The 18,608-nt window shown below is 38.5% G+C and overlaps 1 protein-coding gene across 1 annotated transcript in view; it reads left to right on the top strand.

The window, feature by feature from the left end:
• The window catches only part of LOC106849921 (von Willebrand factor D and EGF domain-containing protein-like), a 187,942-nt gene that overhangs the window by 71,736 nt on the left and 97,598 nt on the right, over positions 1-18,608 (top strand). Inside the window, exons 17-18 of the mRNA XM_088168290.1 lie at positions 376-571; positions 8,737-8,892. Of these exons, the coding sequence (XP_088024416.1) occupies positions 376-571; positions 8,737-8,892 (352 nt within the window). The remainder of the gene's footprint in view (positions 1-375; positions 572-8,736; positions 8,893-18,608) is intronic.

The raw sequence follows: 18,608 nt of genomic DNA, 5'->3' as shown, positions 1-18,608 counted from the left end.
GGCAGGCAGGCAAAGAGAAAAGATTTTTCCTTTCTTCTTTGAAGAATAAGGAACAAATTCTGCCCTCAGATACAATGTGAAATCTGCTGTTATAGCAAATAAGGTTGGGGTTTTTTTTCTCACAAGAAGTCAGAATCTGCCCCTAAATGATGAGAAAAGAAATCCCTTTGAAGTCGAGCTCTCAGTCAAATAAATAAGTACAGTGAGTATAAGATCATCTATCTAGACAAAGGAAATTGGTTAGAAATAAGCTTCCATAATACTGGATAACATGTTTGCAGTGCAAATCTCTCCCTTCCTAAAGGGTAACAATACACCTCCCGGCTGTGATTATTCAGAGGAATCTTATCACAAATTCCCTTTTGCATTCCCCAGGTTGGAGTGAAGCCCTGCAGCTGCCTCAGTGGTGGCACATGTGTCACCAATATTAAATACCCTCCAGGCCTTGGTGAATACCTGTGCTTGTGCCCAAATGGATTTGATGGAGAATTCTGCCAGGAGGACATCAGGGACTGCAAATCAAACCCCTGTGGCAGTGGAACCTGCGTGGACAGTGTGGAGAGTTACTTTTGTAAATGCCCCCCTGGGCTGGGAGGTAGCACCTCTCTATTTGCATCTCTGGTTTAACTACAGATGTATTGAGTGAACATAACCATAACATCTGCCAAATGGACTGTAAATATAACCCTGCTCTTCTTCTGCCATGGAGAAATGATATGGACATGGAGAGATGATATCTCTCTATCTAATAAGGAAAAATGATCTAAAGCTCTGTTGTCCTGAAATTATGGATCAGGGAAGATGTGAACCTCCCAGATTTCTGTTGCTTCCTGCTCATTTCCCATAGATTTGTCCATCCATGAGATGAGCTAGGAGAAGACTGAGTGAAAGAGAGAAAAAGCAAAGATTCAGGGCACTTTTGCACTTGACAGGATTTCACTTAATTAAGCTGAGGAAGGAAGTAGGAGTAAATGAGGTTTCTCAGTTCTAGGAAGAAGTAGATATAGAAAACATGGAAAAATAAATTGTCCTTTAGTCCTACTTGAAGCTTCATTAAATTTAAGCATTAGAAAATCATAAGCCCAGTGAGTTGTCAGACATAATGATGAATCAAAATCTAACCCTTGAAACTCTTCAAGGCTGGTGCCCTGGTTTCAAAATTCTATCCAAGTCAAAATCAGAATAGCTGGCCAAAATGTGATTTTAAGAAATAAAGGGAAGAAAGATGGTCACTTAACTCCCTGCTCTGTTCACATTCTTGAAATCCATAAGGTTGACTGCTGCCTGTTTTATAGGTTTGAAAAGTAAAGTAGAAGTAACATCAAATGCACATAATTTTATTACTGCTTATTGTGCTTATATACAGAAAAGCCCTCATTTTTAAACAAAAGCTGTGAACAGATTTTATTCAGTGGGCAAGGTACCCTTCCTGCCTGTCAGCAGCTCATGAAACCTTTATTGCTTTGGTCATGAGGGACTGCAAGCCCAGATTTCATTTCTATGAAATTCCATCAGAAATGAAAAATAAAAATAATTCAGAAGTCCATAAAAATGGCCTAAAGGATCTGTGACACCTAATCTGTGTTGACTCCAGGAAATGCTACCTGAGCCTGCTGCTGCCCAAAGTCTTTACACCACCAGAGACTCCACTAAGGCAAGAACACACAAGCCTAAGCACAGAGAAAAAAGTTCTGACATAGAAGTTTGATCAAAATATAAAAATTACTAAGCCAACCAAACATATGCAGAATGTCTTTAATCCCCTGGAAAGAACATTCTTATGAGCACAGGAAAAAATTCAGAACTTTTTACAGTGTAATTTATGGAGATATACAATAAGAAAAAGTTTTGTTTGCCTGTAAGGAGTTGGATTAAAATATAATTCCATGTCCAGCAGTGGATCTGCTGACTGGAGAGACAAGGGCACAAAGCACCTTGATGGCCAGAGAAAAACCAGGTTTTCCTCCACCTTTAGCTCTTGCAAGTTAAAAAACAGAAAGTTTTGTTATTCTTCCCTATTCATTCCAAAATGCCAAAACACAAGCAACAAAAGAAAATAACATATGATTGAGTGAAAAAGGAATACATCTCAAAGTTTTAATAGCAAGTGAAAGATTATAAACAAGTGGAGCTGCAAGCCAGCTGGGAAGCAGATGATTTTACTTCAGGGCAGGTTCAGTGACAACAATAAAAGCTCATTCTTGATGCTGTGTTTATGCCTCAATTCCCCAGAAAACCATCAATAATCTAATGAGAAGGCAGTGCTATGCGGCTCAAGTGACAGCCCCACTTCACCATCAAATCTTTACAAATGACAGCAAACAGGCAGTAGAAGCATGGAGTGAACTTGTGAGAGCTTCCCAAACACCCCTGCAAGGGATGCAGCAGCTCAGGTGCATCAGTGTGAGGGTAAAATGTAAGAATGGGAACAAGGCAGGGAGAAAAGCCAGCAGAAAATCTGAGAGAAGACTGACTCCAGAATTATTACTGGATCTCTGAAAGTTCAAAGCTTGTTAATTTTTCATCTGCATTGTCAACAAGATAACAAGGATACCTGTTGTTTATTCTTTTGGCCACAGTAAGCAAGAACACCACCCACCTGAGAACAGAACCCGTCCTTGAAAACTATCCCAAAACAAAATCATTATTTCTTTCCCCATATACCAGTGATCAGTACAAAGATGGGAGTGGGATGGGGAGCAAGATGGAAGAAAAATTTAATTTTATATTTCAGGAAACTGAAGAAACTCCCAGGATTTGTAAATGGTTTCTAATAACCATGGAGACCCTAAATAGGATTTTTCTGCTCCTTTAGAGTCAGCTTAATGGGAACACAGTCAAAAAATCTTTCTTTGCATCTGTAGGTGGTCAGCTCCTATCGAGGCATGAAAGGACTTTATTTTCTCAAACAACTTCCCATGCAGAGATGGAGAAATATAGCTGGCACAAAAACAGATGGTTCAGCCTTGGAACTTGATGAACTTCTATTCCTATTATTTTTATTTGCACTGTATCAGTGCCAAGACAGTTGAGACTCCCCTGTGCTACAGTGCACAGGAGGTCATGTAAACAGAATAATTGACACTTCTTGGTGCAGACAGTTTCCTGTCCATTTCTGCTGCTTCTTCAGCATCATTCAGCCAAGTTTCAGTCTTTGCAAACATTTCTCCTTGGATTCATCAGGATTATCATTATGCCCGAATTGGTCAGACACTGTTTAAACTCAAATCTCTCTCAAAATCAGTGCTTGCATAGTTTCACGTTTACATGACAAAAATCAGCCAAGTGGCTGAATTTTATCTTGTTACTTATGGTGTTCCTTTGATTTCTGTAATGCCCTTGCCTTTGAGATTTGAAAGACAGCCCTTTGGAGTGAAAATAGAGTATTTAAAGGCGAGAAGGAGAGCACGAGAAGGACCAAGGGAGAAGTGACTGTTGTTACTGAAACTGGGAACTTTGATCCTACTGTCATTGTTAAGGCTAGCATGTTTAGTCTTTGTATGATACTCAGAGAAAGCAATTACTAATCTAATCAGAGGGCTACTCATTCAATATTTTCCATGTGATGTCTGATAATTTCCCAATGCCTCACCAGAAATCAGCATCAGAGAAAAGCAGCCTGATGCCAGGAATGTGATCATTGAATAATGAAATATAAACAGTCAGCCAAAATTTAACGAGGGAAGGAAAAAGGTAAGCCTTGCCCTGCAGCACTATGTGATGTCCAGTTTCAATAAAGGAAGCAAGAAGCATGAAAACCATAACAAATTAGCTTGAGATGGCACAGGAAAAGGGATGTGGCTTTCACGCTGCTTTTCATTTTTCCCTTGAGAAGAAGCAGGAATGTGAAGGTGATGTCACTGGCTTTTTAGGCAGCTCAATCTATGAAGAGACTTCAAGTTGAGTGTTCTACATTGAGGTGCTATTTTAATTTGAAAGGACTAGTGGAAGCTGTCTGCAATGCTGAAGCAATGGGAGATTATGTTGCAGGAGATGAATAATAATGCTCTGTTTTTATCATCCTGTAATTCATTCCTCCACAACAAATTTATTTTTTGAAGGAAAATAAAAAGATTCCTTTATCCTTAGACCTTTTTGTCACGATAAAGCTGGACATCTGGTATGGATCAAACCTTTCTGTACCTGGTGCTATGTCTTGAGGAATGTCCCTGGATTCTCCAGAAGCTGTCCCAATCTCCTTGTAAATTCCTACAGGGACAAAGGAGATGCCTTAATAATAAAAGTGGTCTGGGCTAGTTGGTGACCAGCAGTAGCCAGGCAAGTTTGCCCAAGTGCACAGAGACAGCAGCACCTGAGGCCTAGAGGAGTTTTAAACATTATATTTGATTACTCTGCCTCACTGCTGTTCAGATAGTAATTTCATCTTTTGGGTGACCCTCCCCTAGAGGTATTCATTAAATCACTCAAAGTTGTGAATTTGAATATCAGTTGCTTTAAGGGATTATTAAAACCTTCTTTCTAAAATCAGCAATAGTCAAGAGATGTTGTTTTGGATTCAGATCCTGTGGCAGCCTATCCTCTGAATGCCACTACTGTGGCTCAGTGACATTTTCAGAATGTTCCTACATATTTTGATTTTAAATAGAAAAACCTAGGTTGTTTTTAAAAATCTGATCATTTTGTAAGGTTTACTGTCAACCAGACTCTATCAGGCTAGTTCACAGTTCTGTGAGGTTCACATAAAAACTGGAAATACAATAGAGGTCAGTACGTGGCTCCCCATATCCTAAAGACAAAAAGGTGAAATTCCTGGGGTTTTTCAGTACATGACAAAGACCTCACTTTGACAACAAAAACAGCAGCAAAGACATGAAATGTGAGGCAATATTAAATTCATTTATGTGCACCCTTATTTAACATGCACACCTTTCCATGAGCAGTAGTCTCAAATCCAGCACTTCTGGTGCCAATAAGGACAGCAATAAACAGTGTGATAAAAGCAGGTTTAAGTGAGACAGTGGAGACTTTGACTGGAACATGAGTGACATACTCTGTAAAGAGTTTGCAGGTGAGAAGTGAGCCTTCCTCAGTGAGTCTGTTTCAACATTTGAGCTGAACTACAAACAGGGAACCTTTCCTGGTTATTATTAACTTCCCTTTGCTTTGCCACAGGGCCTACTTGTCAGGAAGACAAGAACGAATGTGAGGAGAGTCTTTGTTTTCCTGGAGTGTCTTGTATAAATACCTTTGGATCTTATGCATGTGGAATTTGCCCCACTGGGATGGAGGGAAATGGTAAAACTTGCAAATGTAAGTGATTTACATGATTTATTTTAATAGATGGGGGGGAAGGGGGGAGAAATGAGTTCAATTCTGCTACTATTACCCCTAATTGAGTATTTTGCCACTCATTTCAAGTACAGACACTTAAATGCACAAAACAAACTATTGTCATGTTATATTAATGTGGATATTTGCAAATTGCTCTATTTTTCATTTTGGTAGAGAATGAACACCACAGCATACAAAAAAAGTACTTTACAGGTAGATAATTTGCCAAGGACACTGCACATTCTCTACTATTTCACTCCATGAGTGAGTATTTGGGGAGCACATCCAGAGCTGATTTTGCCTTGGGTGCCAGCTGGTAGGAGAGTAAGAGAAAGGTCAATGTGCCAATCCTTTCCATCCTTCCACCTCTGTTTCATTAGAGGACACAGCCCAGAGATGCTTGGCATTAAGTCATTGCTCAGATCCCAGCTAGTGAAGAAAAGGGCCATGAAGACTTTTAGATCTGCTCAATATTTGCTTTTAGAGCAACAGGCTCTTTATTGGTGAGCCTAGAGTGACTTTTTATTCTGAGACCTCCCCAGTGCACTCGACACACTCTGCTTGTTCCAGTCACACAGACAAAAGCCGTCTCCAAAACATTTTTTTTAACCAGAAGGAGATAAATCAACACTTGAAGACTTTTTTACTTGTTTGTTGGTATCTCCAAAGAAATACAAGAAGTGAAAGATGCAGATATACACTATGCAGCCATTTACATTTCCTCATATTGACTACAGAAAGGAAAGAAATATCCAGTGGAAGCAGACTGAGTGGTAACTGCAAGACCCTGGCACCAGCAGCACTGCCTTTGCCAGATTTACCAAACATCCCTTCAATCATATTGCCAAATATCTGTATATAAAGTTTTCTGTGCTGTATCATTTGGCCACATTGGTTATTTCAAAGTGATTTTGCATCTGTTTCACAAATACATATATTTTAGTGTTTAATTTGACCCACGAAGGAAGGACATATCAAATAATGTGGTTTTGAAAAATATAACATTTCTTACTTTCCATTTTTTAATTACAGAAAAAAAAATCTGTTTCTGAAATGCACATTTCTTAGAAGGAATAAACCTGAGGGCTTATTTGTTCACCTAGGATAGGATATAAATCATTATTTTTAGCTCTGATTCAGAGACTTAACATTCCTGCTCATACTTCCCGTGCTTAAGTGAGTACAAGGGAAAGGGGGAGGGAAGACTGAAGCTCCTAAAGTGAGCAACAGTTCATTGCATTATAAATATATATAAAAAGTCAGAGTTTCAGGCTCTATTAAGAGTAGAGAATATTCAAGAGACACAAGGCAATAATTGCTTAACTTGCAGCACTATCCACATAGACTTTACCCCTAATTCATGCAGAAAATCACATTTTTCAGAGTCTCCTCATTGCATCCACATGCACTTTTCACAGGTATTTTGGCACACACAAAGCTGGCAGCTGAACAGACACTCACCAGAGTTTCAGAGGAGAGGTTTTCAAGGAGAGGCAGAGCTCAGAGAGAGCACAGCTGCCAGGGTGAGGTGTAGCGTCCCCATGCAAGGAGCAGTGCTGTCACACACTGCTTGACCTGAGGCTTCCCAAGTGCCCTGAGCTCAATGAAAGATCATGGTGCATATTAAGGCTCCCAGACAAGCAAAGTTCAGAAAGCTTAGGCGTAATAATTTTTTGTTACACTTGGTTGAAGCTTCTCTGTGTGTCAGCAGCTGGACCCACCTGATCTGCCTTTATTTGCTTGTTGGCTTCCAGAGTAAACTTGTGCCAGGTTACCTGATTTGCTGTTGCTGTGGCTTTTTATCATTAATCACAGCTCAGCTCTAACCCCTTGTTTCTTCTCTCGGTGATATTTTCCACAGCTGTGCTTGCTGCTGACGTTACAGAAGCTTTAAGCAATGGCAAAGGTGAATTGAGCAGGACTAAGGTTAAGAAGCCACTGCAATCCTTAGAGGCAAAGGATTCTCCTGTAATTAAGAATTTTAACATAAGTGATAGACATGGTAGGTATACAAGAATATGAAATCTTTTTCATTTGAGGCAGTTTGTGTATTCAGAAATCATTAATTTTAACTCCTAAACAGTAAATACAAACTAGCTGTTTATAATACAAGAAAATTTGAGTTAGGAAAAACCACTCTTAATACATCAGACTGTGAATTGCTGCTAAACAATTTGACATGGAAAAGAGGCATTACAACAATAACAGTCAGAGTGGTCAGGCTTAATTAGAATTCACACCACTTCTGAGGTAGGACAAAACCACCCCAAATTGTAGTGACCAATGGAAAGCAAGATGATAAAAGTGGCAGCTTATGCCAGCTTGCCATGACCAAGTGATGCTGGTGTTTTATTTCAGTATGTAATGGGCAGCCACTGAATTGCTGCTGAGTTTTAAGATAAGTGAAGATCAACTCAAGGAATGAACTTTCCTGTGGCAGGAGCTTTTCCCAGAGGTGCAGCACTGTCTGACATGGGTGTGCACCTGCACAATGCTTGTGTTGGTCCTGCTCTAATGAGTGTTGCATTTTGAATTGATTTTCCAGTGAAAGCAGGCAGCAAAAAATTCAGATTGGTCATATCTGTTGTACAGAGGCACATGTAAAATATTTTCTCACCCTATTTTTTTTTAATATCTTCTTACCAGGCCAGCCAACTGCTAAGCAGAACTTGCCTCTTGCAGGTATCCTATATTATGATACTGTAGGTAAAGTTGAAGAATAATGCAGAAAATACTTGAGATCATGATGGAGACCTCACTGGAAGCAATTAAAAAAGATCTACAACCATCATTAAGATTGTATTCATCATCTATTCTCTGTCTTGACAGTATTAAATACTTCCCAGGCAGTTCATATACACTTGCTATTCAGTGACATCATAAGTGGTAAAATATTATATACTACCAGAGTGTTAAATTTTGCACATAGTCCTAAGATAATTAAGCAGTTTTCTGTAATACAAGGTTTGACACATTAAGGATGATTTCCAGATCAGAAACATATGTACTTCACAGTGTAATTTCAAAAGTAGAGTATAGGTGCTGTAAGGTTTGATAATTACCTTTCAATTATAAAAGACCAAAAAGATGTCAAATAATACCTTTTCTCACTCCATTAATCTTTCACTTATGCTGAAAATTACAGTTTCTATATTTTACATGATAAATGCCAAACAACTTCGAGTAATAAACTTGAAAACATGCAATTAGAGGACTAATAAATCTTGCTTTAATGAGAAACAGCTGTTCTGTTACACTGTGCCTACAGGACATTCTCATGTTTGGCTCAAGGTTTGGGAACATTTTGCATTAATCAGACTTTAAAAGAATAAAAGCAGTTATAAAGCTTTCGCTGGCTCAGGCAGTCACTGCTAAATTGTAGATATGCGTTTTTTGAGAAATTACGAATAATGTGCTTGAGCTGCCTTGTGTTTGGCCTTGCAGCACGTGTGTCACACATCCCCAGCTGTGCCAGCAGGCCGTGCTTCCCTGGAGTGCCGTGCTTTGACAGGAAACCTCCTTACCTGGGCTACGTCTGTGGCCGCTGCCCAGCAGGGCTGGTTGGGAATGGCCGGATCTGTACCAAAGTCCCCACACCAGGTACTGCCTGTTTTTTTAAGAATTTTAAAAAGGTTTTGCATAGAAAGGCTGTGAGACAGTGTGAGCTAGCATGGCATTACAACACTCTGTACTATGGAAGAAAATACTGATGGCTCTGCTCTGTCACTCCCACCTGAGGAGCAGCTGGCAGGAATTATTTCAGGAATACCTGGCTCCATGAGTTGAAATCCAATAGATTTTGCTCATTTGCTACTAGAGGGAATTCTTCATGTCAGGCCTTGTTCAATGGTATGAATCACCACATCTGTATTTCTGCCACAGCACTGGCACAGGAATGCAGTACTAGTTTCCTTCTCAGTAAGACCAGAACACGACACATGTCAGGATCACTCAGACCTCCTTCTTTCCTAATTCTTCTGCTGCAAGGCATCTGATCTGCAAGGTGACCTGTGAAGACAATAATAAACAAAGTGTCATGCAAAAACAGCTACACCAACAACTGAAGGCAACAGATAAATTAAGAATTTCTATAGTATTGTTCATAGCCTGAGCAATAGTCTTCCTTGAGGAGCTCTGAAAATCAGCTGCTCCTATTAATCTCTGAGGACTGAAGAGAAAGCCTCATTAAAAGAGGTTTTCTGCTGTGGTGAAAGGAAAGCTGGGTGCTGACCTCAGGCACAAAGTGGCAATGGCACAGCTGTCATCTGGCGCTGCTCTCTCTCAATGATATTCCCATCATTGCATGTATGGTTCTGTAGGGACAGCCTGGATGATTGTCCCCTTCTTACTGCACAGACTGCACTGCCAGCAGTGCTCATGTTTATTCCTTAATAACAGCAGTTGCCAGGTTTGATTCCTTGAAATCCTTTTCCTAAGTATTTAAGACAGAGTGGCTTGAAACCTTCAAATTGTTCCCTGACCTCCCACACTTGACCAACCCCTCTTCACTTCCCATTCTGTATCCATATCGATGATTGTTACCTTGGTGTTATATTTTAACACACTCTATCAAAGTGGAAGCAATTTTACTGCTTAGTGTAGGTATCACCCAATCTCTTGGAAGTATAAATTGATTTTAGCCAGTTCTCAGAATCTAAAGGTCACAAAAATAAACTCAACATTTTTCTCACCCTAGCAGTGAGTATGTACAAAGTATTACTTAGTCTGCCAGCATCACTAAGCCAGCTATTGACTCTTCTATAACTTGGGGAAGCTGTAAAAGTGGTAGAAGAAGAAAAAAATCATTGTGCATATAAATAACTTTTCTGTTATTGCCCAAAGCTGTGCCTTGTCATTAATGGGATAATGGGATACACATTGTGCACCCCAAAGGCCCTTTAAAAGCTGTTGAGTAGAACAGACATTCCACAGCTGCAGGTATTGGTACAGTAAATCAGGCACACTTACACTGTGCTTATATAAACATTAACCAATAAATTTGTCTGTGTTCTAGAAAGGGGAATGCAGAGAGAAGCTGCCATTTGCTGTGATTCATACCTGTCATATACAACTTCAGGCAGAGATTTAGGAAATACCCCAGGTATCAGGAGCTGAAACAAGTACATGCTTCCTTCAAAAGTGAACTGTATATCAGAGGCAGGAAGACTTTTTCACATTTCTCTCTTGAATATGCAAACTGAGCCAGGACTTCATGCTGCAAATGATGCCAGCATGAACACTTCACGAAGGGAATGAAGAGGAATTATTTTTTTTTGTTCCAACAGAACCTTATATTCAGTCCTGTGAATTATATCACAATACAAGCAATGAGAATCTTGTGCCTCAAGGTTAAATGAGAGTAGTCATTTGTTTTAATACTTAGAAATGAAAGCAATGGTTGCAGCTGTATGAGTGTCCTAATTTATGGCCAAAATGATGGGTTTAATTTCCTTCCCAAGTGCTTTGCCAGTAGAAGCAGAAGCAGTGTATAGCATCGATGATTGAAAGATATCAGACAAAAAAAGAATTAAATCTCAATTAAATTTATGTACAGTTGTGGATTATGATTATTGTGAAATCCTCCCTGTTGGAATAATAGCTTCTCTCCCTTGTACCTTATGCCATCAGTCTTCAAATGAAACAGAACAAATCCTCTTCAGCTTGCTACAGTGCTCGTGAAGGTACTGAGATTATGTGCCACTTCTTTCCAACTCTAGTAATTTTAATCTAAAAATACTCCTGCTAATCCCTATTTTGTACTTTTATTGGCTGGTTTTGACATGAAATTATACTCAATTGCAGTGATTTAAGGATTAAAGGATAAGTATTTCTTCATACCAAAACCACAGAAATTACCCAACTGCCTTTGTAGGCTGCCAAGGAGAAAAACATTCCAGAAGAAAATTGTTTCTTAAGTCAGTGTTTGATGAGCTGCACCCAAAAAGTCCCTCAATTTTGATTTATAATCAACAAAGTACCATTTCCTCAGCATTGATATGTGATGGGTATTCATCTCTCGAAGTGCTTGACTTACTGCAAACTATGTTAACTCTAAAAATAAGTTTCTGAGCTACATTTATCTGCTCTAAAAATGCAGGGCCTCGTTCTGTTCTCACTTACATATTTTACCTGGCTTATATCTGTTGTTTGTACAACTTTGAAACGAGCAGACTTGGTTGCAATTTTTCTTGAAATATAGAACAGTCTTAAGGAAAAGTCAGTATGGAATTTCACATAAATAGGGAAATAATATTTCTTTTTTTTAAAAAAACAGATTCTCCTGTCAGAAACAAAAACTATTCCTGTCCCTTTCAGACCCATAAAGAAGGTATCCTACATTTATTTAAAAATTTACTAGTAGGGTCAAAAGTCCCTTATGTCTGCTGGCACTGCAATAAAGAGGAAAACCTATGGATTTAAATCTGTCCAGGCTTCCCTGGGCACATTTCACTTTTGTATAAAATATCTGCTGCTTTTTTGCTAGAAGAGGCAGATCTATTAAATCAAACCACCCAGAATCATTGGTCATATTCTTGGCACAAAGGAAATGAATATGTCCTAATGGGGATGCTGGTGATGTTCCTGCACGCTGCACTATCAGCTCTCGCCGGGCGCCGTGGGTATTCCTCCAGACTGCTTTCATCACTCACAGTCACACAGATACCCATCTGTTTGCACTTTCTTTAGCAGGTTAGAGGGGTTGGTGTCATCACAAAGGATTTATTTTTTGACTATTAGTAAATCAGCAATTTTACTGGACAAAGCAGTGCCACATCCATCACCCATAAAAGATTGTTTGTTCAGAGCCAGCTCTTTCTGCCTCTCCTGGTTTAGGCAGCTGAAGATCAAGGCAGAGGGTGATTTTATGATCTCTGTAATCGAGTTCTGCTTTCCCATTCAGAACACCACTGCAAGATCTCCTGTCATAGCAGTTAATTTGCAGTATTGTAGACATTTGGCACTTGCTACACTTTTGCATGTGCAGCTATTTGTTATGTTTACGTGCTCTGTGCTTCACACTCCTCCAGTATCTGCACGGTGCATCTGAATTCACTTTGATTTTACATCAGAGAGACCTCTGTCACCTTCTCATTTACACCACTGTTAGATTGACATCAAGGTGTGGATTTAAAAGGAGAATAAAACGTTTTGAAGTAAAAGAATGTGTGTGCCTTTAAACACATACTGCTCAGTCAAACACCAGAGGAATATATTAACCTTAAGTTTTGCATTCTTAAATTTTAACTTGAAAATCACTTCTGTCATTGTTAGCACTCATCGTTAATCACTATCCATGAAAAATATCTCCAGTAAGAGCTTTGGTCACTAACCCAAGGTTTCATGTCTGGAGCTAACTGCAGGAATAGGGACTTCTTACTGCCTGGAAGCAATCAAATGATTTTGTTTCAAGAGATGACTGAAGAATGTAATAGATTCCTTTCATCTTTTATCTAACAGAATTGATGAATTTGCACTAAAAAGATCAAGGCCCAAATTCTAGTCTCACTTACTCCAGTGTAAATCATAAAGTGACTCCACTGAACCAGTAGCATTACCCTAATAGACTGAGCTGAGCACAGTTCCTGGAAGACACCAAAAAAAAAAAAAAAAAAAAAAAAGTGTTAAGGAAGGCACATCACACACAGGACTTTTAAATACGAGATCTGTGAGTAGCAATAGGTGTAGATAAAAGGCAAGCACTGCTCAGCATTCAGAGAGTGCTTTGCAAAGAGCAGCTAACCCATCCTGGCATGGTTTATGCAACGAGTTACAAGGCATACATGAAGGCAGGGATGTAGATGCTGCAGCCATTAGCTCTGAAGTTGCCTGAGATCCTTGCAAAGACAAAACAGAAGCACTAAACAAACAGTAAAGGATATTCTGATTTGCCTCTATGTGGTAATAGCTCCCAGCTCTGCCTGTGGGCTCCAAAACCGGGAAGCATTGAATGGGAATGACTTCCAGCTCCTAGCTCTGACTCAGGCCATGGAAACTCTGTCCATAATTAATCTTTGGAATGCATGGTGGGAGTTGCTGATCCCTTTCAGAAACACAGTTTCAGTGCTTCTAGCTGGTGTATTTCAGGACAAAATGTACTTTTATTTTAGATGGACAAGTTATGATGTTACGATGTCTCCTCCAAGGGATATGTGATGAAATGGCAACTGAAGTGGGGTTAGAAATGCCACACGAAGACATTTCATATAAATTTGGTCTTATGAAGAGTTTTGCAAATGGCATACCTGTAATCTTCACATGAGGCCAGGATCAGCCTGGCATTTTGGACATAAGCTCTGACCCTTTCCTGCCCTCTGAGCCTGTAATTGCCACTGGAAATCCACTCCTGTACCTGTCAAGACAGAACGGGAATCAGAGAGAGTCTTTCTGATGTCTTTCTCCTCCTTAAGGATACCTCATAAAATATTAAGTATTTTCAGAAAAATATCAAGAGACCTGTACAGTATATGTTATGACCCAAACATAACAACCAAAGTAGGCACAGTGGGAAGAATATGTTTAGATAATTTAAAAGATAAATGGTCTCCAGCTTCACTGATCCATACACTCTGTCAATCCAGAACTTGTTAAGTGCTTCCAATACAGATGATATATTTAGGGAATGATGTAGCTCAGCAATAGAAGACCAATGAAGCCCAAGCCATAAAACCACTAGGGGAGAGGACTCAGCTATATGCCATGAATAATATTTATATTCAATCAGAATATCAAGTACAGATTACATTTCTCTCCTACCAAGAATGTGCCACCTTTTGCTTAAGCAATTACTGGACCATCATGACTTTTAAGTGATAATAACAACTCAGTCTCCAACAAATAATCTACACAGGATACAGGCTCAGTAGTTTTTTACATTGACAGAGCAGAGCAAGATTATCTTCTCTTAGAATTTCCAGGCTCATTTAATCATCCAGCTATAATAGCCCACAGCTTTTAAAGGGAGCCAACCCTGTTTGCACAAATTTGACAAGATTGCTGTTTTGTTAAAGGTACTTAAAGGCCCCTTTAGAACTGGAAGTAACTCAGACTGGACCAATATCCTGGCCCCATTAAAGCAACACAAGGGTCTTTCCACTAAGGGATAAAGCAAAGAAGGATTTGAAGAGAAAGGACTTGTAAGAAACACAAAACACAGCACGATACAGGGGGGTAAGAATAGGTGTGAAATATACAAACTTGTCATGGTCAGGACAAAGTTAGGACCAGCTCCTAAACATCTTGCTGGTTTTGAACAGGCATATAAAGGTATGGTAGCACCCACTTCACAGGCTTTTTTTGCAGAACCAGGGGATGTCCACTGCCAAATCATGTCAATTTTGCCCCAAATATTACACATCACATGGACAGGGTTGCTTTATTCCTGAAGGAACAGAGTAACAGCCCAACCCAGGGTAACTGATCCTCTGGGATGGAGGAGAAAATCATTGCTCATGCTGATAATAAATTAGCTTAGAATTTCAGAGATTCAGAGTAACAATATTAGAAGGGACCTCAAAAGATATCCAGTCCAACTTTTGTTTTCTCAAAGGCAGATAAGTTCTTCTGTGCCATATCATCTGAAATCTTATTATTGTAATTCCTTGCCTTTTTTTTCTAAATTGGGAAGAAAGTATAGGTATTTGTCAACCTAATCAGTTGAAATTATGGAGAATTCCATAAAAGCATGATTTCACTGAGAGTATTTATATATGCTTACATGATTTTTAAATAGATTCATTACTGGATCTCAGTAAGGCATAGTTCATTTTGTGTCTTGGCTTTCATATGTAAAATTACTCATTTTTTATATGTTTACAGCCCAAAACAACATAATTATTGTTTTAGACCATTTATTTCTTGAATTGAATAAAAGAAGTGTTTCAGTAACTTATTCTTTTCTATTGCTTTGCTGAAATACCTTAAAGTATTTCTACTATTTTTTCTTTGAACAAATATTATGGCTTTTCTTTTGAAGAAATGAACTTTCTTTTTAATCTATTATTACTCTTCTAAAGAATTCTACATAGATATTTCAAAGAATTAGACAGGGATGCTTCAGAAATGATCTGCCTTAATTTAGCCTATTTTGTATATATCTATCAACCTGTTCATGCCATGAGAGAGTCTGAAGACCCATGAGGCATCATCAGATAAGAACACAGTTTCTATTAATTTTTCCATCTATCTCAGTTCTGAGAAGTAAAATATACTGTCAATTCTTGAATAGAAAAGATAATTTGGTTCCATGAACTCTATCTTAGTACCACCTTTGTAGCTGCTGAAATAATGCAGTTTCAGGCTCCAATAATTGGAGGAGGCAGCACACAAAGGATGAGAGGTAAAAGTTCAGACCTGAAAGAGGGACAAGGGATAATGAAAGGAAGGGTGATAAAACAGCTACGAGGGATTAAGTGGTGATCCAGGGTGTTTTGAAACACAACCACACTTCTCCTTGGCTTCCTGTTTTCTTGGCTGGGTATTCAGAGAAAAGCACAGGAAGAGCACTTCTGAGAACAGCAGCAGAGAAAGGGTGAGACCCAAGGAATAGAAAGAGCACAGAAGGAGATCTGGCAACAAAGCAGGGAGAGGAGCGCGGCTCCTGTGCAAGGGTGAGAGCACATCAAACATTTTGAGTTTTTTCCAACCCACATGAGGGAAGTTTTCAATTAAATCTTGAAATAAACTGGAAGGTAGAAGAGGTGTTTGAGAAAACATTGTTTGTAAAAACATAACGGGTTTATAAACCTCCATAGGCAATCCAAAAATAAGATACTGATAAAGAAAATTGTTGGTAGAGAAGGGGGAAAAATCCATGTGTGGGGAGCATGCTCATATCTTTGCAATCAGTAATTCTTACACCATTTTAAAAATACTGCATCTAGTGACCCTGATGGTAAAATTTGTATTGAAAACATACAACATATTGAAAACAAAAATAAAAATAAAAAAATAAAAAAAAAAAAAAGAAAACCACCCAACAAACAAAGTGCTCAAAATACATTATGTTCTCAAAGACCCATTTTTCTGTCATTGTGTTAATCACCTTCCTGCATTTTGCCTGTATATGATGTCTTGTCCCAAGGATCCTACTTAGAAAGCAGATCCACATAACCTGTTATGGTAAATGTAATGTATTGGGATAAATTTCATATTTAAAGCTGTTTTATCAGTTTCACACTTAAGTGTTGCTCTAGGACTCCAGCTCATGGCCTAATAGTACTCTTATCTATACAGAAGACCAAAAAAGGAGGTAATCATTTAAATCTATGGGAAATCTGGCTTAAATGAATATAAACTAAGGCAGTACTAGTGCCCCAAACTCTTTGCTCTTCTTAGTTTTTTCTGTCATATAATCTTCATAATTACTCTTTAATTAATCTTCACAATCTCTTAAATATCATGAACGGTTTTTTGGTTTCTTAAAATCTAAATCACAATGCTTTCTATTTCTTACAAATAGAAAAGTATTGCCTATAAAAAAGATCTATACCTTAGCAAAATCTTTCTAACAAATATTTTGTATTTGTTCAGTATGAAAGGGATAATCTTTATGTATTCGTTGACATATCTTAGATAAGATTGAAAACTTTGTCAAGTAGTTGATAATATCATTTGTATCTTTGTGAACAGTTTCTTTCCTGGCCAGCCATTTCAGAATCCCCATTTTCTTTAAAGACATCAGCTAATGAATTGAGATGTCAATTATACTGTTCTGAAAACCTTGAAGCAGATGAACTGCACAGTGATGCAAAAATTATAAATGGCCTTTAATGTGACCTAAGCAAACTCCCTACCTGACACTCAGGTAATATTTTCTTGTATTCTCACATAGATTTTCAACGTCCCAGAACTGGATAAGGACCTCCTTGACAGCAGAGTCTAGACCCCCTTCCATTTGTGGGAATCATTTACTCTGAACACAGAAAGACTCATAAACAAGGTTTCAGTGAGCTGACTGAAGATCCCAGGTTTTCTTCTCCCCAAAAATGTTGTGTTAGAGCAGAATGATTTTGTGTTTCATTGACTCGAGACAAATTTGCCTTGCAAATTCTGAATGGTGTTAGAGAATTGTGTATGTACAGCTGCAGCCACACTGGCAAACAGAGTCTGAACCAGAGGAGTTGTTATAATCAGAAGTGGCTGAGTGATGCAGAGTCCACAGATTATTCCCTGTTGCTCATGATTTTGGTAGGTGAAGAGGAAGAAAATTGCTCACCAGACAGCAACATCAAGGATAAAATTTCATTTTCTATCAGGCTGAAAGAGCTCAGGGACAGTGAACTAGATGTTCACCTTTTAATTTCATCATTAAAGCATCAAGTGAGTAAATTTACCCATCACAGAAGTGGTGGTTTGAGAGCACAAAGGCTGAATACTCCTGTAGAGATGGATAGAGAGTCTGTGACTGCTTTGCTCTGTGCTGAGCTGTGTGGATGTGAGGCACACCAGGTTTACAATACATTTGACTTTCCACTTTTTTGCATTAAAAAACACATAAAGGATCGTTAGGACAAAAAATAAGCTTCTATCGAATTTTACACTAATATCCCAGTCACAATGAGCCTTTAAAATGCTTTTGTTGCTACAAAAATTATCTTGGAAGTAACTCCTTGTAAAGCTTGGGAGGTTGAAGCTGTATTTCACTTAAAGGTGGTGAGGAATTTATTCTGGGACTTACTGCTTGTGACTGTAGGAAAAGGGATATGGGGACTGAAAACTCCACCCAGCATCTAATGTGGGGAACTTCTGGATGCCTAAGAGGAAGGAAGGGAGAATCAAAATTATATTACTGAATATTTAGGAGTGAGAAGACATTAGTGTATGACTGGATGGCAAAACAAGAGATTTAGGAATTAAACACACTCCGAGTAAAGAAAAAATTAATGCCAGAATATAATAATATAAAAGAGGAAACTAAGAAATTATGAAAAAACAGAATTTCCCTGGAGCATCCTATTGACAGCTGCTCTTGCTTCCCTTTTCTCACTCAGTAAATACAGAAAAATATTAACATGGAAACATACAGAGGGAAATGGGAATACCCTTAGCACTCTGGTAACAAGACTTCTTAGACCAGTGTAATTTTTCTGCTCTCTCTTGACATTTTAAATAAGATTTATGTGCTAGTAGATGTTTCAAATTTTAAATGATGACCCACACAGTGTAATATGTCAAAAGAGCATTTCTCTGCCAACATTCTTCTGAATGAGAAATGGGCTGGACAGCAGGTACTACTAAATGTTAATAGCTCTAAAACTACACAAATTGTAAATTTATTGAATTGTGTTAATAATGAATCCTTAAGCTGTTCACAGAAT

This window comes from Sturnus vulgaris, chromosome 7, assembly GCF_052056855.1.
Source record: "Sturnus vulgaris isolate bStuVul1 chromosome 7, bStuVul1.hap1, whole genome shotgun sequence".
NCBI lineage: Eukaryota > Metazoa > Chordata > Aves > Passeriformes > Sturnidae > Sturnus > Sturnus vulgaris.
This window is presented reverse-complemented; position numbering and strand designations above follow the sequence as displayed.